This window comes from Hylobates moloch, unplaced genomic scaffold, assembly GCF_009828535.3.
Source record: "Hylobates moloch isolate HMO894 unplaced genomic scaffold, HMol_V3 SCAFFOLD_16, whole genome shotgun sequence".
NCBI classification, from domain to species: domain Eukaryota; kingdom Metazoa; phylum Chordata; class Mammalia; order Primates; family Hylobatidae; genus Hylobates; species Hylobates moloch.
This window is the reverse complement of record NW_026652291.1, coordinates 53,919,979-53,945,693: the sequence shown is the minus strand read 5'-3', so window position 1 is coordinate 53,945,693 and position 25,715 is coordinate 53,919,979. Positions and strand designations below refer to the sequence as shown.

General features: G+C 36.5%; 1 protein-coding gene across 9 annotated transcripts in view; it reads left to right on the top strand.

The window, feature by feature from the left end:
- The window catches only part of FRMD6 (FERM domain containing 6), a 127,135-nt gene that overhangs the window by 25,103 nt on the left and 76,317 nt on the right, over positions 1 to 25,715 (top strand). For 6 of the 9 annotated variants that reach the window (XM_058429310.1, XM_058429309.1, XM_058429308.1 and 3 more), the window contains exons 2-4: positions 13,164 to 13,408; positions 21,663 to 21,753; positions 24,600 to 24,703. In XM_058429310.1, coding sequence (XP_058285293.1) covers positions 13,310 to 13,408; positions 21,663 to 21,753; positions 24,600 to 24,703 — 294 coding nt within the window. In that variant the 5' untranslated portion in view covers positions 13,164 to 13,309. Of the gene's footprint in view, positions 1 to 8,088; positions 8,106 to 8,142; positions 8,474 to 13,163; positions 13,409 to 21,662; positions 21,754 to 24,599; positions 24,704 to 25,715 lie in introns of those variants that run through there. The other 3 variants (XM_058429307.1, XM_058429305.1, XM_032179465.2) reach the window with 3 other exon arrangements.

Genomic DNA, 25,715 nt, shown 5'->3' with positions numbered 1-25,715 from the left:
AGTACTTCTGATGTGCTTTACAGAATTGTGAAATATACACATAGAAGAGTGTTTGTAACGTCTGTACATTTTAAACAATAATATTGATGAAAGAACACCATTGTATTCACTATCAAGTTATGAAGAAAATTTCTCTAGAACCTTTGAAGTTCTCTGCTGCTTTCTGAATATGTTTCCTCCTACGTCCAGCCTCCCCCATATTATAATTTTGAAGTTAATCATACCTTTGCCTTTCTTTACAGTCTTATCACACGTATATATGTATCCCTAAATGAATCATTCATTAGTTTTGCTTATTTTTGAACTTTCTTTTCTTTTTGAACCTGACATGTGAACGTATGAACTTTCTATTCGTAGAAATAGAATCTATCATATGTATTCTTCTGTTACTTGCTTTTTTCCTTAATGTTGTTTTTTGAGACTCGCACTTGTTAATGTGTAGCTGTAGTTTATGATTTTTCACTGCTTAATTGTTTTAATGTACCATATTTTATTTAGTCTGTTGTCAGTGGGCTTTTGTGTTTCTAGCTGGTACATTTCCTTGTTGTTAGGAGCCATGTAATGACATAGAAAATCCTTTTGCAATGTTACCAGAAAGCTAGCAACTTCTCAAATATTTAGTTCAATCTTTGTTAGAGGCATTATGCTCTCTTTGGGAAGAAGTATTTCAGGGGGAAATAAGTAAAGTTAATGTTAAGATTCATATATTGCTACTAGATAATGAGAATTTCACAGCAAAGCCATTATCTAGAAAACTGCAGTTCCTGTGTCAGAGGGAATTGAGTGCAAGTCCCATGAATGAGAGAATCAAAGATTTCATTGTGGAAATTAGAAGCAGATGCTTCTAAGTTGGAGGATTTTCCCTGAGAACAGCACTTTTTGTTGGCGATGTCATGCTAGAAATTCATCTTGGTTGAAAGGAATTTTTGTGCCTGGTTGCTAAACCTGATATGACTTTTGAATACAGATGGCTATGAAAACAGTTTCTGTGGTTTAAAATTCATGAATTTTACCATTGCCTTTGTTCTTGTTGGTTGCCTATCACATCTCCTCTTATCCCCCAACTTCCCAGAGGTACCCAAATTTTGGTTTTGATGTCTGTGTACTTCAGGGGAAATTAACCCACCACCAGATCTAGATGTGGGCCCTAGGTGGCTTAGGCTAGTTCAACTATTCCCTGCCCCTGTTCAGTGCTAAAGGACTTGTGAATTCTCCAGTCAGGGAGAGTTTCAGTATTCTTGTTTCCTTCCACATTCTGGTTGATTTGTCCACTCTGAGAGATGCTAGCCTTAAGATAGAGCTGATTTCAGGGTGCCAGGAGAAACTAGGTTCTGTATGACAATGTGAGCCACCACATCAAACCACCTGTGGGCCCACCCATTTCACTTTAGGCTCCAAGTTACTCTATAAGTTTCCCTTACTTAATTTAACTAGTCCTGTTGTTTACTAATAGTTAACACTTACCTAGTGCTTACCATATGCCTTATAATACCTTATAAACCATGTACTGTTATAATTCCCATTTTACAGATGTGGAAGCTGAGATAGAGAGGTAAAGAGACTTGTCAGAGGTCATACAGTTAGTATTAATAAATAGCTGGCTAAGAGTCAGACCCAGGCAGTTTGGCTTCAGAGTCCAGATTTGAGTTGGATATTTTTGGTACTTGCAACTTAGTGCATCCCAACCAGTGTGTCTCCTTATGTGTTTGCTTTCACATAAGTTGGCTTAACCTGACACACATGGAGACTTTTGCAGAAAGTGTATTTTGTGGACAGTGTTGGAGGATCATGTTCTCACAGTATGTCCACTAAATTTGGAAACAAGAAGAAATGTACACATTTCCTCTGTATTATGCAGAAAATATTCAAGAAGCTCTGACCAACACTGACTCCCATTGTGGGGGAAAAGTGTGTTGTAAAGGAACATAATTTTAATCTTAATTGCTAGGGATTCATTCACATTTCTGGTAAGTCTAAATAGTGTATTTAACAAGTCCTACTGGATACTTATACAGAGCCAGTACTATCCCGGGCATTAGTGACATGAGGATGCTGACAGCCTACCCTTGAGGAGACTCCAGTCCTCCATGGGGAGCAGGAGAAAAACCGCTGAGTTACCTAGGAACGTGGAGGCATGCTTCACAGGCCAGCATCTTGAGTTTCCAGGGAAAATGAAGATATTTTGTGATTTCATTTTGTTCTTTTGGAGTGGATGGGTGGGTGGGATAATGTGCAAGGGATAATATTCTAGGCAGAGGGAACAGCATGGTCAAAAGCATAGAATTATGAAAGCAAGACTTGTTCAGGGATCCGTGAGGTAAAGAATTGCAGTAATTCAGAACATGAATTGGAAAATGCTCACACTGAGGAGGAATGGGACCTGATGGTGAAGGATTACTGTGCTTTAGTGTTAGGTGTTGTCCTGTGGTTGTCTGAACTGTTAAAGAATGTGAGCAATGGTGTGATATGTGTGATCAGATATGCAATTTAAGAGGTCACCCTGGCAGCATTGTGGGGGATGGCTTTAAGGAATGAGACAAGACAGAGAACATTTAAAAATTTAAGTGAGAACACAGTGAGGTTGTATAGTAGAGAAGAAAGCTGTTAAAAAGACTAGACAAAAGGAAGGATTTTTTTTCTTATTAAGATTATATAAAAATATACACACACATGTATATATATATTTGCTATATATAATGCATACTATATAATATGTATGATGCATATTATATATAATATATATTACACACATATATAATATGCATATGTAGCATATATATATATGGAGCAAATAATACAGAGAGAGCAAATAATTTTCCCAACCTTTCAGTCATTGAGGATCACTTTCATTTGTCGTTTCCCCCACCTTCCTTAGGCCTAATGTTTGGAAAGATTGTCCGTCAAAACAAATTAAGTCATTTGTTTTCATTTTTTTTTTTTTGCTTTGGCATGTAAAGCTAAGTGTGCTATCAAAATAAGTGCCTGAAAATAATACTAATATTACTTAAGTGAAAGATCTTTTAATTTCCCTTGAGATATTACTGTGGGAAAATATGCCATTTCTATCAGGCTTTTTGAGATATTTGAAGATCCCCATCACTTCTTTTATGGACTTCATTGTAATAGTTGATTAACAGAATTATGCTTATTACTGTTCAGTTTAGAAAGGATATACCAGACCTGTGCTTTGGAGAAATATGTTTTTAGTCTCTAATGTAAGACAAGTGATAATTTCATTTTCCCAAGTACTTACTATCATTAGCCTTTGCTTTGCCTCTGTAATCAAATAAATAGCATGAGTATGGTGGTAGCAGAAAATAATGCCAAAGAAGAAGGGGGAAGGGTTGAGTCCGAACAGCACAGGGTGCAAAACCTCAGTTAAAGCTAGAGAAGGCGATTCATTGGTTGAGTTAACAAAGAACAAAACTTTGAAAAACAGTCCGTGGTGTACGATGCTGTGTGCCATCCGAACGAATCTTGTTGGAAGCCTCTCAGGGTACTGAAGAAAATGCCCTTATGTTTCAGGAGAAGGCTCTGTAACCAGGCTTCTCATCTCTTCAGTCTGAGTTTGCATGGGGCAGCAGCACAGGTCCAGGCCTCTCCACTAGGGCCCTTATCTGTATTACTTCCCACCCTTGCAATTCTTTCTTCTCCCCAGAACATACATGCCGTTAACCTCCCTTCATGGAATCTTTCCTGAGTGCCACGCTCCTCCCAGTTCTCAGCCTTTTCTCAAATCCCACAGCCTTCATTTTACTGCACAGTTTAGCATTTAATTTAAGATGTAGTTGTATTACTTCCTATTGTTTCTACTCTATTAATTTTGACTCTTGAAAGAGTATAAACTTTCTAAGGGCTAAAATTTAGAAATGGTGTTGAGAGACAAATATGTATGAACTACACTTTAACTAGTGCTGGAGTTCTCAAATACCAGTTGGTTTATGCTTGTTCATTGACAGAATACTTATGATCTTTTTCTTGCTTTTTTTTTTCTCTTTGATTTAGCAGCTTTCTTTATTCTTGCTAGTCCTGTTCTAAAATTATATAGTGAAAGGGTAATTTTTGGCTATAGTGGATATTTGTGATTTAGGGGATGATGTGCTCAATAAACGTTTTTTATTATTGATGTTATTTTTTATATACTATAATTTACTAATCTGTTTCTGTCTTTTCCGTATTTAGATTTTTCTCATTTTTTACTTTGATAAATAATACTTTAGTGAGTACTTTGGTTCGGAAATGTTGAATGCTTTGTTTGAATTATTTCTTATACATTCGCTACAAGTGGGATTATTGGGTGAAAAGGTATGAACATCTCTATGACTCTTACTACAAACAAAGCCAAATTGGTTGCAGTGATTTATAATGCTAACCGCAGCTTATGATTCGATTTCACTAATTTTTCTCTTTATTGCAATAGAAAGTTCTTTGCTGGTCTTTTTATATTCTCCCTTTTCTATAATGAAAAACATAATGTTTTTCGTTAGAGTATGATGAGCATTACTTGGCACCAGTGCAAGTCCACTTTAACTGGAAGGTTCTTTTTTTATTCCTAACCCCGAGGTTAACCTCACTGGTTAAATACAGAAGTTAAATAATCTGTTAGCTGCCAACAGGAGAAAAACACCATTTATTTAGACTTCAAGATATGATAAAATAGCATAGATAGTGACCACTACCTGTTTGCAAACAACAGTGCTTTCATTGCTTTCCATGATATGAAGCCAGTTATGTTTCTTGCTAGTAAATACAGTAACACATACTGTATATCAAGCTCTGTTCAAAGTGCTTCACATAAGAGTAATCCATTTAATAATCTTCACATGAGTCTCAATTCAAAGGTGAGCAAAATTGATGCAAAGAAGTACCGAGACTTGCCCAAGGGTACCCAGGTGGGAAGTATCCGAGCTTGGGTTCAAATCCAAGCTGTTTGGCTCCAGAGTCCAAGCTCTTAACAGCCTATTATACTGCCTACTGCCATACAGTATTTCCTCTTTCAAAACTTAGCCTTTCTGTTGATTCAACAACTAGCCTGCATTTCAGGTGACATACACAGCCACTTACAATTGTATAGTATAATAATGTTACTGTCAGATTACAGTTTCTTAGATTGCATTTGGTAATTAGTTTAATGGTTTTCCCCTTACCAAATTTATAAAATATGCTTCAAATTAAAGCTATTTTTACTAAAATTGCCATGATTACACTGTTTACTGATCAATTTTCAAATTACATATCAACCATGCTTTCCAGTTATTTTGTTTGCAGTAAAAGCATTTTTTTTTTTTTACAGCTACTCTAATTTGTTACAAATGTACAATACAATAAAAGCATATTCAGCGTGATCCTGTAAAACACACCGTGGTCTTTAATAAGAGGACTATTCACCCACACATTAGTATTCAAGATGAGATATTCTTTTGTTGCTGAAAATTACTGTTATTAATTAATTGCCCAATATGCTTTGTTTGCCTTAAATGAATTTTGCATTATATCCGTAAATTATTTACTGTGTTAGTGATGTATTTTGAATTATTTTCTTCTTATATATTCCCTGTAAGTGGGATTATTGGGTGAAATAATAATTTACTATTATTTTAACCCAACCACCTAAATTTTTCAGCTACTCAGATTTTATCCCCATCTTCTTGGTCTTCTCTGCTTATGGTGAATAGTGACTATTCTCCTTTTTTTGTATTGGAGAGAAACTTTAAAACTTAGAGCAGTTTTTTTTTTTTTTTTTTAAGTAAAGTAAATATCAGTGTTGGTATAGCCAGAGATAGTAAACAGTGAATTAATGAATGAATGTATCAAGCAGTCAGTCAGCTTCTTGTTTGGATGGTCTGTATTAGAGAGGACTTACTCCGTTGCAAGTGGCAGAATTAACATAATTAGCTTAAGGTAACTTGCTGGCTCACTATATGAGAATTTCTGTGGATGGTTTCTGGCTTCAGATAGCTAGATGCAGCAGTTCAAATGATGCAATCAGGATTCTTTCTGAGCTTCTCTTTCCTCTGTGATGATGTCCTTCTCGGGAGATTTCTTACCATGTGGCATCAAAGATGATTGCCAGCAACTCCAGGCTCATATTATTTTCACAAATAGCAATACAAAAAGAAGAGCAGCTCTCTCCTTCCCAGCGTTTATATCACAAATTTCATGGAGGAATTCTGGTTTTGCTTGGGTTACATGTTCAGCATTTAGACCAAGCACTGTGGTTGGAGAATGAACCCTGTTTGGCCAGCTCTGAGTTACATCCGTCTCCTACAACACCCCTATCAGCCAGGGTGGGGACAACACACTGTGATCAGTAGCCCCACTGGAAAGATTGTGCCAAGCAGACTAAAACAGATGTCCTCTACCTTCCATTCTTTGGTCAGCCAGCACACATTTCAACCTATACACCCATACGCACAGTCTTTCAGTACATAAAATTTCAAAGGAGTAACCACCTAATATAATGCCACTTTTCCATTTATAGCCAACAATACGCTTAACTTCCCTACCCAAAAGTAGACTTCTTAAAGTTTAGCTCATTTGCTACATCTGGCTCTGAGGCCTAGATCTCTATATGAGTGTATTTTTGTTAATCAGTTGTAGATATTCCTTCTCATGACCTGGCAACTCATGACTAGTTTTTATTTTTGAGACAGAGCCTTGCTCTGTTGCTCAGGCTGGAGTGCTGTGGCACAGTCATTGCTCACTGCAGCCTCGATCCCCTGGGCTCAAGTGATCCTCTTGCCTCAGCCTCCTGAGTAGCTAGGACTACAAGCATGTGCCACCATGCTCAGCTATTTTTTTTTAAACTTTTTTAGTAGAAATGGGGTCTCGCTGTGTTTCTTAGACTGGTCTCCAACTCCTAACCTCAAGAAATTTTCCTGCCTCGGCCTCTCAAGGTGCTGGGATTACAGATATGCGTCACTGTGCCTGGCTTTGACTCTTATTTTAATGAACAATCTTTCCCACCCAAATAACCTGATAGCTAATACTTATATCCATTATCTCATTTAACGTTTCCAGTAATCTTAGGCGGCCAATACTACCGATTTTACAGATGAAGAATCAGATTTAGAGATCAGGTAACTTACCGAAGGTCACACAGCAGGTATTGTGGAATCCAGATTAAGATCCAGATTTGACTGATTTGAGAAAGGGTTATTTAACCCTTAAATCTATCTTCTTAATCAGTAGTCTGTTTGTATCATCTCTAAACATGAGGGTAAGCCATATCAAAGGCAATCTTAGCCTTTCCACAGTGCCTCATTTATCCACCAGAGCAATGGTTGGAAGATGGGAAAGAGACAGCAACAAAGAATCTGATGTTCTTTCCAGAGTATTTGGCTCCAGATGGTTGATAGATGTCAACTACTTTCTTTATAGGTAGAACAGTAAGTGTAAAACAGGCCATGAAGCAGAGAGTGTTCAGTTTACCTCTCACCTTAAGTGAGAAAAGTAAATCTGTGGCTCCTAAATGTTTTTTTTTTTTTTTTTAATAAATAAATGACCCTTAAAAAAAACCTCTCATAGTACAGAGTATGCAGGCAAATTAAAAATTAGGTGTCAGTTGTTTCCAGGTCAGGTTTTATAGTTTCAGGTATTGTTATTAAAATAAAGGACTCTTCAGGAACAAGCAGGTGGGGATTATGGAAGTGTATTTATGTGAGAAGTTTGGCTATATACTGCACTAAATATTTAAGTTTTAAGAAGTTAAACTTCAAAGCTATTCCAAAGCCAGAGGCCACACACATGCAAGAGGTTGAAAATTGTCTTTAAAGTTCAAGCCAGATTTCTGAGTTTAGCACTCAGTTGCTGATCTTTTGTTGGAAAATATGTATTTAATAAGAATTGTATTATTAAATAAAAAACAGCTGGATGGTAAAAAGTAGCCCATAGTGTCTCTATATGGAAACCTGTAGAGCACTAGTTCTCAACCATGGGTAATTTTGCCCCCAGAGAACATTCCGGAATGTCTGAGGGCATTTGGGATTGTTACAACTGATGGGAGAGGGGCTCCTGGCAGCTAGTGAGTAGAGGCCAGGGCTGCTGCTGAACATCCTACAATGTGCAGGACAGCCCCCTACCAAAAAGAGTATTTGGCCCAAAATGTCAGTAGTGGCAAGTTTAAAAAACCCTTCAGTAGAATCTTCATGTATAGTAAGCCAAACAACTAACATTTAATGAGCATATACTATGTGCCTGTCATTGGAGATTAAGCAAAATATGTAGCTAGTGAAGTGACCTTCCTCTGAGAAGAGCTGAGTAGAGGAGACAGACAACTGAGGAGTACTTACAAGGAGTATTGCATAAGTAGATTATCCACGAGGAAAAACTTCTTAGTGAGCATGAGTTAGCTACAGGGCCAGCCCAGATCCAGGGAGAGGGGAAATAGATCCCACCTCTGAATGGGAAGCATGAGAGTGAGTTTGCAGGTTTCCTTAACATAGCATAAGTACCTAACAGTGCCTGGAACATGGTAAGTTTGTAGTAAATGCTAGCTATCATTAGCACTATTATCTTGCCTTTTCTGAACAATAAGTGAGTCTTGGCATGGAAAACTCTTGCCTGGGATGGATGGATGGATGGATGGACGGACGGACGGAAGGAAATTACATCTCTTTCTTCATTTAGATGTTTCCTTAAATATTGACTCATTAGAGATGCTTCCCTTGGGATGGATGGATGGATGGATGGATGGATGGATGGACAGATAGAAGGAAATTACATCTCTTTCTTCATTTAGGTGTTTCCTTAAATATTGACTCATTAGAGATGCTTCCCTTGATTACCCTGTATGAAATAGCATCCACACCACAACCACATCTCCATCAACTCTATCATCTACTCTGGGCTTATTCTTCTTCATAGTACATATCACCATCTACATCATATGCTTATTGTCTGTTTCTATTAGAGCAGGGTATTTTTGTTAGTGCTGTTAGTGTACTCAGCACATACAGCAACATTTGGCAGACAGTAGGTGTTGAATGAAAGAATGAACAAAAACAGAACTCATGTTACTAAAGACATTTTGATATCACTTTTGGGATAGGATACTATACATTAAAGATGATACAGTTTTTTCCAGAATGATCTTAGCTACAGTATTCATAGCACAGTATTTGTATACTTAATACTGTTATCCATTATATCTTCCTTTGAGGTTGGCATGAGAGTTGCCCATCAGAGTATGTGTGCTCTTAGAAATCAGGGACAATACTATCGTTTGAAGCTTCTTGGCAGTGATATGTCCTTAATTAGACGGTGAACTCATAGGTGGAGGGGGAGTATCTAATGCTTTTGTATTCTGCTTTTCAGCAAATAAATATTACCATACTGTGTGTGTAACACGAGCTATATAAATGTGTGATGATTATATTAGAAGATAGGATTCTCTACAATCCAGTTTTCCAAGATAAATTTTTGCCTTGTTTTTGTTAGGTGATGAAGATACCATATTGACTGTTGATACATGCCTACTTAGTCATGCTTTGCTTACAATAATCTTATCAAATTACCAGCTTTTTACTTTTTTAGAGACAGTCCTAGAATTGAAAATCCTCCTTTGCCTACATTTAAAATGAGGCTATATTATGTGGGTAGGAAATTTCTGGTGACATACTTTTAATTTTGAAATTAAAAAAAAATTTACCATAGTTTTAGATTTAGAAAACAGTTGCAAAGGTGGTATAGAGAGTTTCTGTATACCACGCTGGCACCCAGTTTCCCCTGTTGCTAACATCTTACGTGATTATGGTATATTTGTCACAACTAACCAATCAGTATTGATACATTATAACACAACTGCATATTTTTAGGGGTAGTGACCCAGTTTTAAAGCTTATTTCACACAAAATTTGTTAAAAATGACAATCAGTATTGAATGCCCATGGGTGGTGGCTTCCTGATTCTTAAAACAAACTTGAGTAATTTTGTAACCATTGGGACTTATCAGGAAATAAGGAGCTTATAATAATGTGTGCTTAAAGTTCCAGTGGGGGGATTGTATAGCTTAACATATTGTTTTTGTAAGTTGGATATTAATAAATAATAAATAAAGTGGGGTTTGATCAGTATTAAAACTGATTTTTTTTGTTCCCTGGAAAATATGTTACTACCACATGGTCTACCCTTCATAGATAGTAGATCCTAAGATCATTGGGCAGAAAAGGGTTGCCCTGTAGTAGGAAATGTGTCCTCCTGGGACTGAGTTGAGATTTAGTTTAGGACACAAAATAAGTAGCCAATGGCTGTTGTGAGGCTGACTTCCAGAATTCAAATTGGTATAAATTTAATCTAATTCTTTTCCCCAGGATTGCCCAATTTAAGATTAAGTTTTATACTGGCGCATATTAGAGATATGGCCATTTTGCCATTTCAGTGGAGCCTTTTAATCAGCTTTAATGCTGTCTTGGGTAAAGTAAAAACTTAATCTCTCTCTTTAAGGGCTTTTCTAGTTTGCCATCCTCAAAGCATAAAAAGCAGCAATGAAGCAGCACTGCTTCATATAGACTCTGCTTTTATTAAATTTGCTTCAATAATCCTCTTCCAGTCATCTTTTGTGCTGCATATTTGAACCATAAAATAAGCAAAAATTGTACCCAAATGAAAATTTCAAGTTATTTTAATGAAGCTCTGGAAACATCCCACAGCTCAGAAGATATTTTTCCTAGTTTATTTTTTAAATTCTGGAAAGTAGGTCAGTAGACATACTCTGCTTTAATTGGTTTAATTAGAAGTGAAGAATTATAGGACTAACTCAATTTGAAGTATAGATTTAAATAAGAATTATTATACTGGGACGAATATTACTTAAGGGTTTGAATTTAAGATGCATTTAATCAAAGCTTATAATTTCTTCTTGAAAAGATTTATATTGCAAAAAGGAAGACTAAGTGTTGGAATATATCAATATATAGGGAAAAATTTTGCCATGAAATATAATATTTGATAAAATCATTTTAGAATTGTTTCTCTAAATGGTGTGCCTAAGAATATTGTTCTATAGGACCTTAATAGATATGCCTTCGGGGAAAAAAGTATTGTGTGTGCTCAAGTAAGTTTGAGATATACTGCATTAAATATAAGAAGTTGCCTGCAGCACTTCTCAGAGCCTTTAACACTTTCTGATTTCTAAGAGAGGACATATATATGGTACAGTACTTTGCAAACCTATTTATTCCTATACCACCTAGTAACATTTTTCAGGAAAATGTTTTGGGCACACGAATTTGACCTGTGTTAGGAATTTATACCTTTGACAATGTTGAGGACCTTGTTTTTTCTATTATAAAGATGATGTGATATTCACATATATTACTTTTTCCCAATTCTCTAAAGCTATTTTTCCAGTGTATTATATTCAACCCTCTGCTCAGTCCCTTCCTTCTGCTAACTAAAGTGGTGGTTTCCATCTGTTGCTACACATCAGAAATACCTAGCTCTGACCCTGGAGATTCTGTATGAATAGAAATGCCAGAATACCTGCTCAGGATTCTGTATTCATTACAAACACCCAGGTGATTCTGATGCAGCCAACGCTGGTCCTCCAACTGATGCTTTGGAATTGTTGAACTAAAAGCATACTTTTTTTTTTTTCTCTAGATGGATGAGTAGCTTGGGGCATAGTTTGTGGTCCTAGAACACATGGGTTAACCATCCATTCTAGTGAGAACGATAGCACAGGCCTCCGATGATCCCACGAGGTGATGTACTGGCTATAACCTAACATGAAATGATTATTATTCTTTAAGAAAAGCAGAATACTTCTAAATGGGCTTTTAGCCACCTTCCTAATAATGAAGTACCGTATGTACGATTACCATTTGTTTTAGTTTCGAGTAATTCCCTTGTAAATGATGTTTTATTTATTCTTTAAGAAGAATACTAGATTATATTTTCTAAATGTGCCAAGTATCTAAGAATATATTCTTTCCCCTCCTGCTGATAAGAGTTATGCATTTAACCTTAAGCAAATCGGCCAAGATTCTATTTCATTTATGCTTTGATTTATGTATTAATGTATTTTCTGTGAAAATTGTATGGTTATATATACTCTCCACCTAGTAAAACAGTTCCATATTCCTGGAAATAGTCTTTTACATCCTACAAATGTAGCTGGAAAGGAGTAATATAAATACTAATGGTTTGAGAGACAACTAGTCTTGACATGTCTTGGTTGAATAGTGTTCTGTTAGCAACAATATATGAAATACTAGACACACCCATTAAAAGTAGAAAATACCCACTACTGTTTTAAAATTATTCTGCAAGATCTCACCAATGCAATGAGACATAAAACAGAAATAATGGGTGTAATTATTGGAAATTGGAGATAAAATTTCTGTTACTTGCAAACAAAATTCTCTATGTCAAAAACCTGATAAGTTAAACAATACAATTAATATGTTTAATAGAACTAATTAGATATGAGAGGCATCCAAAATCCATTTTTTCTATGCAAACATGGTTCGATATATACAGTCTTGTTTTATCTGTGTATTAATTGGTTTATGAAATAATAAATTGAAAAATCAAGTATGCATTATTAGATTAAAGAAGCAGGAGAGACAGAGGTGTAAAAACTAAGAAGAATGTTGTAAAGAGGGCTTAACAACCAGGATAAATGTCGTAGAGAGATCAATTAAAGTGATGGCGTAGAGATCACGGGCTTCCTTTGGCAGAGCCATGTTGGTGAAGTGAAGGAAGTGTAAGCCAGACCACAATGGTTGAAGAATGAGTGTAATGTAAGAGCCAAGACATTTATTTGAGTTTGACAGTAATGAAAAAGAATGAGAATTTTCTTATTGCTGTTGTTTTTGTCATTTCATGTTCAAAACCCTTTATCTCCCATGTGGGCCTGAAAACTCCTCCAAGACAGGATCTCTGTTTCTGTGAGGACTGTAGTGCTTACTACATCCTTGAATGCGTGAGGCTTCCATTGGTTATAAGTTTAATTCCTGACTGTGGATGAAAGCTTTAAAACTTTGTGGGCAAAATACAGAATGAATTTCAGTGAGTTCCCATGTATTAAACAAGGTGGCGCTGGCTGGAGACATGCTGTCCCTGTGCCCACAAGAGTAGTAGTGCTGTGCTCATCTTCCTGACCTGCTCTTCACAGTCTTCACTGCCTTTCTTCAGGAGTCTCCCCTTTGGCTTTTTCACAGCTATGAAACCCACGTAGTCGAACACCATGATGCTTCTCCTGCAGGGCGTGTGATGAGGAGGCGAGTTTGGCTTTGGAGTGCTGGGAACCTGAGGAATTGCCAAGGACCCAGAGCCCAGCCCTGATCACCGGAGTGCCCAAAACACAATGAACAAATTGAATTTCCATAACAACAGAGTCATGCAAGACCGCCGCAGTGTGTGCATTTTCCTTCCCAACGATGAATCTCTGAACATCATCATAAATGTGAGTAGATTCAGTTTTAGAAATGTCTAAATATTATGTTTTCACCAGTGGCCACATTCAACTTATGACTTGATTAAGGGTGAAATCTTTACAGAATTAGGGCAGTAATCATGTGGCAGAATTGGGTTGTCAAATAGTCCGTACATACATTAACTTAGCTTTGTGGCTTGTGTGCAGCTGCCTTCAACATTCTCTCACCTGGGTTAGAATTAGAGGACTGTGGTTACTATATTGAAAAACAAACATTTGCTCTTTTTAAACTTTTGATCGAAATATAACTTTTATTGAAGTATATGAATTTGTGTCTTAAATGCTTAGAGTTGTCACCCACACACATGAAATGGTAATCATTGCTATTAGGTTGGTGCAAAGTAATTGTGGCTTTCACCATTGAAAGTAATATCAAAGACTACAATTACTTTTGCACCAACCTAGATAGTTTTTTTGTTTTGTTTTGTTTTTTGAGACAGAGTCTCACTCTGTCACCCAGGCTAGAGTGTAGTGGCGTGATCTCGGCTCACTGCAACCTCCGCCTCCTGGGTTCAAGCTTTTCTCCTGCCTCAGCCTGCCGAGTAGCTGGGATTACCGGCATGTACCACCACACCCGGCTAATTTTCTATATTTTAGTAGAGACGGGTTTCACCATGCTGGCCAGGCTGGTCTCGAACTCCTGACCTCAGGTGATCTGCCTCGGCCTCCCATAGTGCTGGGATTACAGGCGTGAGCCACCGCGCCTGGCCTTAGCTTTTTAATATGCATCTTGATTTTATCTGAAGAGTAGCCGAAGTCTAGCCAATTTCCAGGACTAGGTGCGTAGGCTGAACATTTGAGCACTAAGCTCTTGCTTATGGTTTGTGAGTCATAGTCAACTTGCTTAGATAACCTGAACATGGAGGAATGTGAAATTTTTTTAACTTAAAAAAAATTGAGTTATAATTTACATACTGCGAAGTATAGAAACCTTATGTGTGCAGCTCAATGAATGTTTACAATTGTATACATCCGTGTAACCATCCCCAGTTTGAGATATAAAACACTTCCAGCACCCTAGAAAGATCCTTTGTGACCCCTCCTAGTCAATATCCTTCACCTAAAGGGTAAAAACTATTCTGATCTCTTGTCCCCAAAGTTTTGCTTGTTTCTGAACTTCATGAAGCTGAAGTTATGTGATATATTCTCTTCTGGCTTCTTTTACTCAACATTTGGCCTGTGAAATTTATTCATGGGAATCCATGTGACAGTAATTCTTTCTTTTACATTGTTACGTGATATTCCATTGTACGAATACACCCAATCTATTCATCTACTGTTGATGGATAGATATTGGGTTGTTTTAAGTTTTGAGCTATTGTAAAACTGTTACGAACATGTTATGTGTATGCACATGTAGAAATATTTCTCGGTTTATACTGCAGAGTTATTGTGAATCATTGATTACACTATGTTTAGCCTTGATAGAGACTGCCAAACAATTTTATGGTAATCAGTGTCATGCCTAACATTTTTCAACCCCTCTCTGTGTTGTCAACTTTCATACTGTTTCTTTCATAGATTGTATTCTGATGGAATTAGAGGAAAAAATTGCCTTAGTGCATGACTTGAATTAGTTTCCTTTCCTATATGTTACTATATTTTTATTTATTTATTTTGATTTTGATTTTTTTTTTTTTTTTTTTGAGATAGTCTTTCTCTGTTGTCCAGGCTGCAGTGCAGTAGTACGATCTTGGCTCACTGCAGTCTCTGCCTTCCAGGTTCAAGCGATTCTCCTGCCTCAGCCTTCCGAGTAGCTGGGACTACAGACGCCTGCCACCACGCCTGGCTAATTTTTGTAATTTTAGTAGAGACGGGGTTTCACCATGTTGGCCAGGCTGGTCTCGAACTCCTGACCTCAAGTGATCCGTCCGCCTGGGCCTCCCAAAGTGCTAGGATTACAGGCGTGAGCCATTGCGCCTGGCCATGTTACTATATTTTTAATCCAATTGCTATATAAAAGAATATTTCTAAATATTATGCTGAAATATATATGACATTTAAATAACTTCATTAAAAAGTTTAGCTAAGAAAAGTTTCTGCTTATTGCTATAGTCATTTTGGCTTTATTCTGACAATCAACACAATTTCTTAATTTACTGCTGTATCCTTATTTTTGCTTATAGGGATTGTCTGAGGATCCAATAGGCCTGCCTATTGGATGAACTTTGTCATCTTTTGGGCAGAATTTCCAATGATTAGCTAAATTGCTTCTCAGGGTAACTGAAATTGTTTTTGGATGTGTGAAGTGATGGGCTATTATTTTGACAGCATTTGGTTTTTTAAACTGAATAAAAATCGACAATATATCTCTTTTTTTCAGTGTGGGCACTAGCAAAATAAGTTGTAATCTAATCCTACTTACATATGTGAATATTTTGTTTTACTTTTTATACAGTTATATAAAAGATATCCAATAATTTTTTAAAATATACATAATCTAGGACATATAGCATAAGCATTTAAGAAACTTCTCTCACTTTCATTTGTCTTTTTACCTGGTGCAACGTGTGTGTGTGTGTGTGTGTGTGTACACACACAAGCAGGTTGTGGAACAACACATTACCACATTTAAGTGAAGGGAAGGCTAATCTGACTTAGTGAAGAACACTGAAAGCTGACTATAATTTTCAAAGAAATTAATTTATACTAAAATCTCAGCTGAGAAAGATAGTTACAGAGAACAGACTGGAAGATAGCCAGTTCATTTGTTCCTATGGATCAGTGGTTTTGAAACTTGAATGTACATCAGAATTATTTGGAGCAGCTTACTAATATTCAGATTGTGTAGTCTATGGCCATACCACCCTGAATGTTGCCTGATCTCATGTGATCTCAAAAGCTAAGCAGGGTCAGGCCTGGTTAGTACTTGGATGAGAGAAATGCCGATGTAGTGAGTCTGAGGTGGGACACAAGGATCTGCATTTCATAAGATGCCCTGAATAGATGCTATAGATACTCTAAAATTTGAGCGAAGCAGGCAAAGGTCTATGTGCTAGCACCACCTAGTTTCTTTCACTGTCTGGAATTCTGGTTACTCGATTGTATTTCAACTTGCCCAGTACCTGGTACCTAGTGGGTACTGAATTTGTATTAGCTTCATTTCTGCCTTCCCGCTATAGAATAATTGAAGAGTAGTATGGAAGTGAAAACACATGGATATACTTAAAACACACAGACCTGAATTCAAATCGCATATCTGAATGACTTTGGGAAAGTTAATTATACTTCTTCCAGCCTCAACATCTTCACCTTTAAAATGAGAATAATACTTATGCTGCAGGGTGATTGTGAGAATTTAGGATTAACAGCATAATTTCTGATGCTTCTATAATAGCTGCTATTATCATTTTAATCCCTAGGCAGAGATAAATTATACTTCCTCAACTCTTCTCTTTTACAGTGTTAGTATGATAATCTCTCTAAGATGGTTAGGACTATGATCATGGACTGTGAGGTCATATATCACGATTAAGGTGGGCTTTAGAGTCACAGGTACCTGGGTTGAAATCCCTACTCCACAACTTTGCAATCTAGGGCAAATTTTCTAGTTGTTTTGTTTTGTTGCTTTGGTTTCCTCATTTGTGAAGTAGGGATAATCTTACCTAGGCACAGGGACATTGCAAGGATTTAAAGATGTCACATGCATAAAGTATTTAGTGAAGTGCCTGGCGTATGTGAATTGCTCAGTAAGGGAACCCTTGAGTATCAATTTACTTGTTTTTATTTCCTTGAACTGTTTGTTCATTTCATTAGTGTACTCTGTTAATAAACCAAGATGAAGAGTCTGAATCCCATGTAGGCCTGTAAGATTTCTCATTTCAGGGAAGGTCTAAGGTAGGACACAAGCACGTAGACTCACTATGCCCAAACTCCTCTCTAGTAAGCGGTTGGACCAAAGAAGGGACTAGGTTAAGTAGGATAGAGGCTTCCCCACTACCAGAAAAACAATTCATGGCTGCCAAGAGGCCCTCCCTTTTTACAAAGTGTTATCTTTGTGTTCAGAAAATAGCAGTCAATGGGTATAGAGTTTGAGTGTAATAAATTAACTGTAGCAAAAACGATTTTATTAACTAATTTTTTCATAATTTCTCTCTATATATTTTTAACAATGAAGTTTGTTCCCTGACAGTTGTGGTTGATAGAATGTCGCCTTTTTTCATATGGAATAAATTTAGTGTTTTGGTCATTCTGAATTCCCTGTGAGTTGCATTAATAGAAGCTATTTTTAATGGTTTTAATCATCAGGCAAATATGGAAACTTGGGACAATTTTGGAAGTAAAACCATTGTAAATGTAAGAGTCATAAAGATTTGAGTGATAGAATTGTGGCCACGAGCTTATATGCCTTCACTAAGACTAAGTAATTCTTTTTTTCTAGAGTATATTTTAAACATTCCTGCACAATAACAAACCATTAACATTCAGGATCACATGCTATTTTAATTTAAAAGTCCATATAGAGGCTGGGTGAGGTGGCTAACACCTGTAATCCCAGCATTTTGGGCGGCTGAGGCAGGAGAATCATTTGAGGTTAAGAGATTGAGACCAGGCTGGGCAACATAGTGAGACTCCTGTCTCTACATAAAATTTAAAAATTAGCCAGGCATGGTGGCACTGCCTGTGGTCCTAGCTACTTGGAAGGCAGAGGTAGCAGGATCGCTTTAGCCTGAGAGGTTGAGGCTGCAATGAGCTGTGATCGTGCCACTGCACTCTAGGTTGGGCAACGGAGTGAGACCTTGTCTCAAGGGAAAAAAAAAGTCCATATAGAGTATATTTTTAGATAAAGCTTTAATTCTTAATACCTCATACTATATAGCACTTTTTAACATTCCCATTGCTCCTGAAGATTAAAGAACTTGAGAAATTTCACAATCAGCTAAAATGTAGCCTTAAAGACTCATAATATGCAAATACAGAAAACTCAAGCTTATTTTCACAGCAGGCAAGACTTCAGAGCCATGGCCTTATTTAATTATAGTTTTTGAATAAGAGCACTACTTACTTGATATTTGTTAAAGAGCTTTACCAGTAGGCTTCAAATACTTGATTTAAACTAGCAGAACAATAATGAATGTATGGGCTGCATGGAGGAAATATATAACGTTATTTGGTCTACAGTCACACAAGGTTAAAACAGTTTATTTCCTATACATTTAGTATGTGGTTTGGAATTTTAACTTCTTATCGCATTTTATCTTGGCTGCCTTGTACCCAACGTTTTTAAATACAGTCAAACTAAGCATTAAAGGTGCTGTAAACAACATGACATTTTAAGTCACAGGTTTGTAGTATATAGTTCAACTTAAGAATGTTATATGATATTTGATGTGTTCTCCTCTTCTTTATCATTGTTTAAGTTTATTTGTAAAGTAGAATTATGATGATAATGGAACTCAAATCCAGAGGCCTTTTAAAGTGAACGTTGGAAATGACGTAGGACTTCTATAGGACAGAAATCTAGGATGTCAGGTGATTCAAGCTAGCTGTACACAAAGAGAATGATAATGATTTCCCATTGGCAAATGTGTTCTCCAGTGGTGTTGGTGGGTGGGTTTGCATTTATACAGTTTTCCTAAAATGCTGAATGGCATATTTATAAAATGGTTTGCTCAGTAATTCAGGAAGTGGTCTTGATCTCTAGTCATGGAACGGAATGAAGGTGAGGAGGAGCCCACAGGGAATCAGATTGCCGGCTTTCATTCATCAAGCATTTACTGAGTGCCTACTATATATCCTGAATGTAAAATAAGACACTGTCCCTGCATGAGTCCCTGGTACTTCCAAGCAGCTCATTTGGTGCTACTTTGGTCTTAAATATTTTCTGCTCTTTCCAGTGGGTAAGATACTTTAGGTTGGTTGCTATTTAATAATGAATGTGGAAAAGAGCAGTAAACCCATTCTTCTTACTACAATCGGAATTATCACCAGTTCTGAATTGTTTGACTTTCAAATTTCAAGGGATCTTGACATGTCTTTATTTTCCTAATCTGAGTTTCATATTAAGCTATGATAAAGAGTCATTAATTCAGAGTTAATTTTTAGAATTTATAACTTAAACTCATTGTCATTATCATTGAAAAAAAGGATTTGAAAGCAAATAGTACTAATAAAAGGGGAGATGCCATATGTAATGTGTATAGGTAAAATGATATACTGTCATGTTACAATATTTTAATATATTTAATAATTAAAGTATTTTAATACACAAAGAAGCTGTGAGTTGCTGCCTTTGCCACTGTTAGTGATATGAGCTTAAACTTTCTGAGTTTTATTTTCAGAAAATAAATTGACCTGGGTGGTTTCTTAAAGTCTATCCAAACTCTAATAAACCTTGATGATTCTGAAGTCAACGAGATAGAATCAGCAGAATTACTGTACTCCACAATACTTCTTTAAACATTTGAGAAGGCAATATTATGAGATAATTATTATTTGTAATAATTATTATTTGATGTAATACTGGTATTATTGATATAATAATTATATAATTATTGATACACAATTATAATATAATTATTATTTATAATAATAATATTGAGAAAGAAAATTGTATCTTTTAAAGACTATCAGTTAACTTTTGACTTGTCAGAATAACTTATCGTCAGAGTTCCAAATTAATATGGCTTTGTGACTGAATTATACTAAGAAAAGGAATCTGGTGTAGGCACTAAAAATATATTAGACAAAATAACAGTGATAAATTAAAAGCTAGGCAGGCTGGGCATGGTGTCTCATCCCTGTAATCCCAGCACTTTGGGATGCCAAAATGGGAGGATTGCTTGAGGTCAGGAGTTTAAGACCAGTCCAGGCAACATAGTGAGAGACCCTGTCTCTACAAAAAAAAAAGTTGGTTGAGACTCTGTCTTTAAAAAAAAAGTCTAGACCAACTCATTGTACAGTAGATGAGTTTTTGGGGTAGACTGTTAGGAGGAAAGCTTTCCTTGAAAAGATACTTGCCCTGAGTAGACGTCCCTCAAAAGAAGATATACACATGACCAATAGTTCTATGAAAAAATGCTCAGCATCACTAAATAGCAGGGAAATGTGACATCTCACACCTATTAGAATGGCTATTATCAAAAAGACAAAAGATAACAAGTGTTGACGAGGATGTGGGGAAAAGGGAACCCTTGTACACTGTTGCTGGGAATGTAAATTAGTACAGACATTATGGAAAGCAGTATGGGGGTTCCTCAAAATATTAAGCATAGTACTACCATATGATCCGGGAACCCCATTCCTGGGTATGTACCCGAAGGAGATGAAATCATTATGTCAAAGAGTCATTTGCACTCCCATGTATATTGCAGTATTATTCATAATAGTCAAGGTACAGAATCAACCTAAGTGTGCACTAGTGGATAAATGGAGAAAGAAAATGTGGCACATATACACAATGGAACACAATTCAGCTTTTAAAAAGAAGGAAATCATGTCATTTGCAATAACGGATGAACCTGGAGGATGTTAGGTTTAATGAAATAAGCCAGGCACAGAAAGACAAACTCTGCATAATCTAAAAGAGTCTGACTCAGGGAAGCAGAGAATAGAATGATGGTTACCTGAGACTGAGGAGTTAGGGGGACTGGGGAGATATTAGTAAAAAAATACAATATTTCAGTTAGGAGGAATAAGTCCAAGAGATTTATTGTACAACATGGTGACTGTAGTTAATGATGATGTATGCTTGAAAATTGCTAAGAATAAATTTTAAGTGTTCTTACCACAAAAAAGATACATATGTGACATGATGCATACGTTAGTCTGATTTATTCATTCCACGGTATATATATATATCAAAACATTATGTTGTATACCATAAATATATACAATTTTATTAGTCAATTACACAAATGAATAAAAATTTTTTAAAAAAGATATTTGCCAAATAAATATTTTTAGTAATCTGAGTAGGCTATGCTGCTTACTTTCTGAAACTCATTTATCATTTATCATGCACCATGGTTTCAGAGCTTTGTCCATGTATGGTAAGATCTGTGAGTCTTGTACTTTATTACCATGTTGTAAAAACTGGTACTGTGATCATCATTACTGAAACACAACCCCAGGTTAAAGTGATTTGGATAAAGCAGCAGTTGTTTTCTACTGTCAGCTTGTCCTTTCAAGGAGTATATTTACGATGCATTAAATTGCCTGATTGTGGCTCCCTGGGTGGACTTAGTTGAATTGTTATTTTACCTCATGCCTTTTTCCCCTACAGGTTAAGATTCTGTGTCACCAGTTGCTGGTCCAGGTTTGTGACCTGCTCCGGCTAAAGGACTGCCATCTCTTCGGACTCAGTGTTATACAAAGTAAGTCTTAGAGCCCTCTCTGATGGATTAGCCAACTATCCCTGAGGAAATGACATCTTATAGCTGTAACTTAAATTGGGCATATTGTTATAAAACTGTGATTGTCAAAATACCCGTGGACTGATTTTCATTTTTAGTGTAGGTGTAGTGTTTATTTTTTTAATCTCAATTTCTGTGTATTTTTTACAATATTTAGGATTTTAGGCATGTATTTATTATAGTTTGAACTTAAAAATTGATTCCTCTTTGGGAATCTAGATTCTTTGTGTTTGCTCTTCCATGTTTTAATGAAGCAAGCTTGATTTTTGTTTCCTTGCATTCAGGGAGCAGCTGGAATACTTAGGAAAGTAATTTAATTTGTTTTATAATTTTTGACATTAAACTGACTTCTGTTTTCAAGTTCTCTTGCTATTAACTATATAGTATCACAAAGTAATTATTAATTTAATCTTATTTTCTATTTTTCTCTCTTACCCCTTCTCTTTTTTCCAGTCAGACTACATGACTTGGAAATATCGGGTCAGTTTCTTCTATATTCTTTATGAGGAGAAGATTTTTAAGTAAAGGACTTCATATAAGCTTTCTTCTCTCATAACACCTTAGTTAGAGTTAAATTTCTGGGACTTCTCTAAAGCCATTTATTATAAGCTTTCTTCCTTCAAATGATATTTTTAAATTTCTCTTATTTAGTCTTCTATGTATCTTTGCTCATTTTGTCAAGAAGAGTTTTTTTTGGTGCGGTGTATTCTATCTTATTCTTGAATATGGTTTATTTTCTACTGCTGGAATTGGTTTAAATTTAAAGGCTTAAGATATCTTGGAAATCTGGTCAATACAATAACATGTTTACACCTGCCAAGTTGGAAAGTATATCAGTATAAAGTTGGTCAGCTGATAAACAAGGCCCCTTTCCCCCAAAATGTAGACTGTTTTCAGTTGCCTTTTTAGGAGAGGCTAAAGAGCATGGAGCAGGGAACACATCAGGACCTTGTGAATCAGCCATTTGCTCTTCAGTTTCTTCCTGTGGTAGTTAAAACAATAAAACACAGTTGCTAAGCTCCATCCTTGTGTTAGTGTATACTTCAGTTGTGCTTTCAGGGAAGAGTCTGAGAGCCATAAAAGGCTCTGTAGATTTTAAGTAACTTTTAGTATTCCATGCTCAAAGTTAATTCTTCTTACTACAACTACTGTTATATCCTTATTGTTCAACAAATCAGTCCAATAAAACCAGTTTATAGCTTCCTTAGGTTTCAAAATAATTTTTAAGATGTCCTTTTTAAAAAAGAGATAGTAGTATGGTGAAAGAACATTGAAACAGGAATCGGTTGACCTGGTTCTAATTCCGGTTCCACCCCTAACTAGCAGTGTGGCTTTGGACATGCCACTTGACTTCTCTTGATGTCAGTTTTTTCACGTCAAATGGAAATTACTACTCCACCCACCGGCTTTGCAGGATTAATGTGTATTGAGAATTCTTAAGGTATAAAGCTCTGGTCAAACTGTAGGTGGCAGAGGTATAGTGGCAGTTTAAAAGTATATATATGTACTATTACGGTGAACAGTCTTAATTCTATTCATTATGTTGCTTCTTTAGATGGGACTCAAGCCAAACACAAATCAGTTTCGACAGGAAGATTGTCTAGTCTTGTCTATTTCATGTTTAATCAGTGATATGAGAGATGGGAGATAGTGTTAGTTGACCTAATAACTGGATTTAAGTAGCATTCCTTTTTTTGCCTCTGGGATCTCTTTTCTAACCCTTTCATTAAAATTGGTTAACTTAATGTCATTTATAACCAACGAGTAACTTTACCCTTCCTGTTTTCTTCTGGCATTTTTCCAGTCAAATCCCAGTATTCAGCTTGGAGTCAAAGTGTAGCAAAGTGTGCACATCTTTGGAGTAGTCAAAGAGACACACTTCCAGAACAGGTACATTTTTATGCAGAGCTTTCCATGAAGATGTCTCCTTAGTGATAGTTAGAGTAAAAGGAATTTTAAAAAGACTTAAACTTTGAACAGTATAGGAATGCCAAAGACTTCTTTTGTGAAATATCTCTCTCTTTGAAAAGATTATCTTTGGGAAATATGAAAATGTTTGTTTTCTACTAGCTTCTTTTCACGTGTTTAGATCACTTTAACACAGGTTTTTAGCAGTCTTATTTTCTGTTCACCTTATGAGCATCATCCCCTGGAAAGGATATTTTGGCATCCATACTTGTTTTTCATAAAATGTTTCTTCTCTTTTCCATGAAATTGATCCCAAAGGCTGTGTGAGTAAGGGTTTATCATTTTGTCATACTGTGTTTTGCTGTGTGTGGAACACAGACAAGAAATAGTCTTAAAGATTAGTCTTCACAAAATGTGGGTCAGACTTCTCACTTGGAAATGAGCTGATACCGTGTTTTCTAATTTCTTACATAGCAATTAAAGATGCTGTTTCTGCCCTGCTTTATTATTTTGTACCTATGAGAGCAGTCTTCTTTGAGCTGAACAAAAGCATGTTTTCCTAAGACTAACACCCACAGTGTTAGAAGTTAGACTGTAAGTCATAATGACCCTAGAAACTAAGAAAAAGCAGAAGTTGGAAACTAAGATTTCTTCTAAATATTATGTACTTTAATAGTATGTGTTCTGTATTGCAAAAGCAAAATAATTCACAAGTATCTCATTAATGTCTAGTTCACAGTACCTTTTATCTTCTAGTATCTCTTTGGGTTTTCTAATATGTGAATTCAGACTACATTCACAAATCTTGAGGCTTTAAAAGAAACTTGTTTCTTTCTATATTTTTTTCTTTTAAAAATCCTTTTTTTAGCATCTGATCTCCTTTTTTTTTAAATGTACAGATAATGAACATGTGTATATGGAGTTGTCACAAAAGCTTTACAAATATTGTCCAAAAGAATGGAAGAAAGAGGCCAGCAAGGTACGACAATACGAAGTCACTTGGGTGAGATTACATTTATAAGCAAAATTATTTTGATTTTTAAAAAAAAATGTTTATTTTAGCTGTTATACATTAGAAGAAAACTGTAAGCAATACTTTATATACTATACTATATTTTCTACTATATATACTAAGTTATATATAGTATATATATAGTGTATATATATACACTTTAGAACTTATAATTTTCTTTTCCCATTTTCTATATATGCTAAGTATATATATATAGTAGTATATATATAGTAGTATATATACTTAGTATATATAGAAAATGGGAAAAGAAAATTATGTTATATAGGGGAGGGTGGAGCCAAGATGGCCGAATAGGAACAGCTCCGGTCTCCAGCTCCCAGCCCCAGCGACACAGAAGACTGGTGATTTCTGCATTTCTGCTTGAGGTACCGGTTTCATCTCACTAGGGAGTGCCTAACAGTGGGTGCAGGACAGACGGTGAAGCGCACTGTGCGCGAGCCGAAGCAGGGCGAGGCATTGCCTCACTCGGGAAGTGCAAGGGGTCAGGGAGTTCCCTTTCCTAGTCAAAGAAAGGGGAAACAGACGGCACCTGGAATATCGGGTCAGTCCCATCCTAATACTGCGCTTCTCCAACGGGCCTGGAAAACGGCACACTAGGAGATTGTGTCCCGCACCTGGCTCGGAGGGTCCTATGCCCACAGAGTCTCGCTGATTGCTAGCACAGCAGTCTGAGATCAAGCTGCAAGGCGGCAGCGAGGCTGGGGGAGGGGCGCCCGCCATTGCCCAGGCTTGCTTAGGTAAACAAAGCAGCCAGGAAGCTCGAACTGGGTGGAGCCCACCATAGCTCAAGGAGGCCTGCCTGCCTCTGTAGGCTCCACCTCTGGGGGCAGGGCACAGACAAACAAAAACTCAGCAAAGAACCTCCACAGACTTAAATGCCCCTGTCTGACTGACAGCTTTGAAGAGAGTAGTGGTTCTCCCAGCACGCAGCTGGAGATCTGAGAACGGACAGACTGCCTCCTAAAGTGGGTCCCTCACCCCT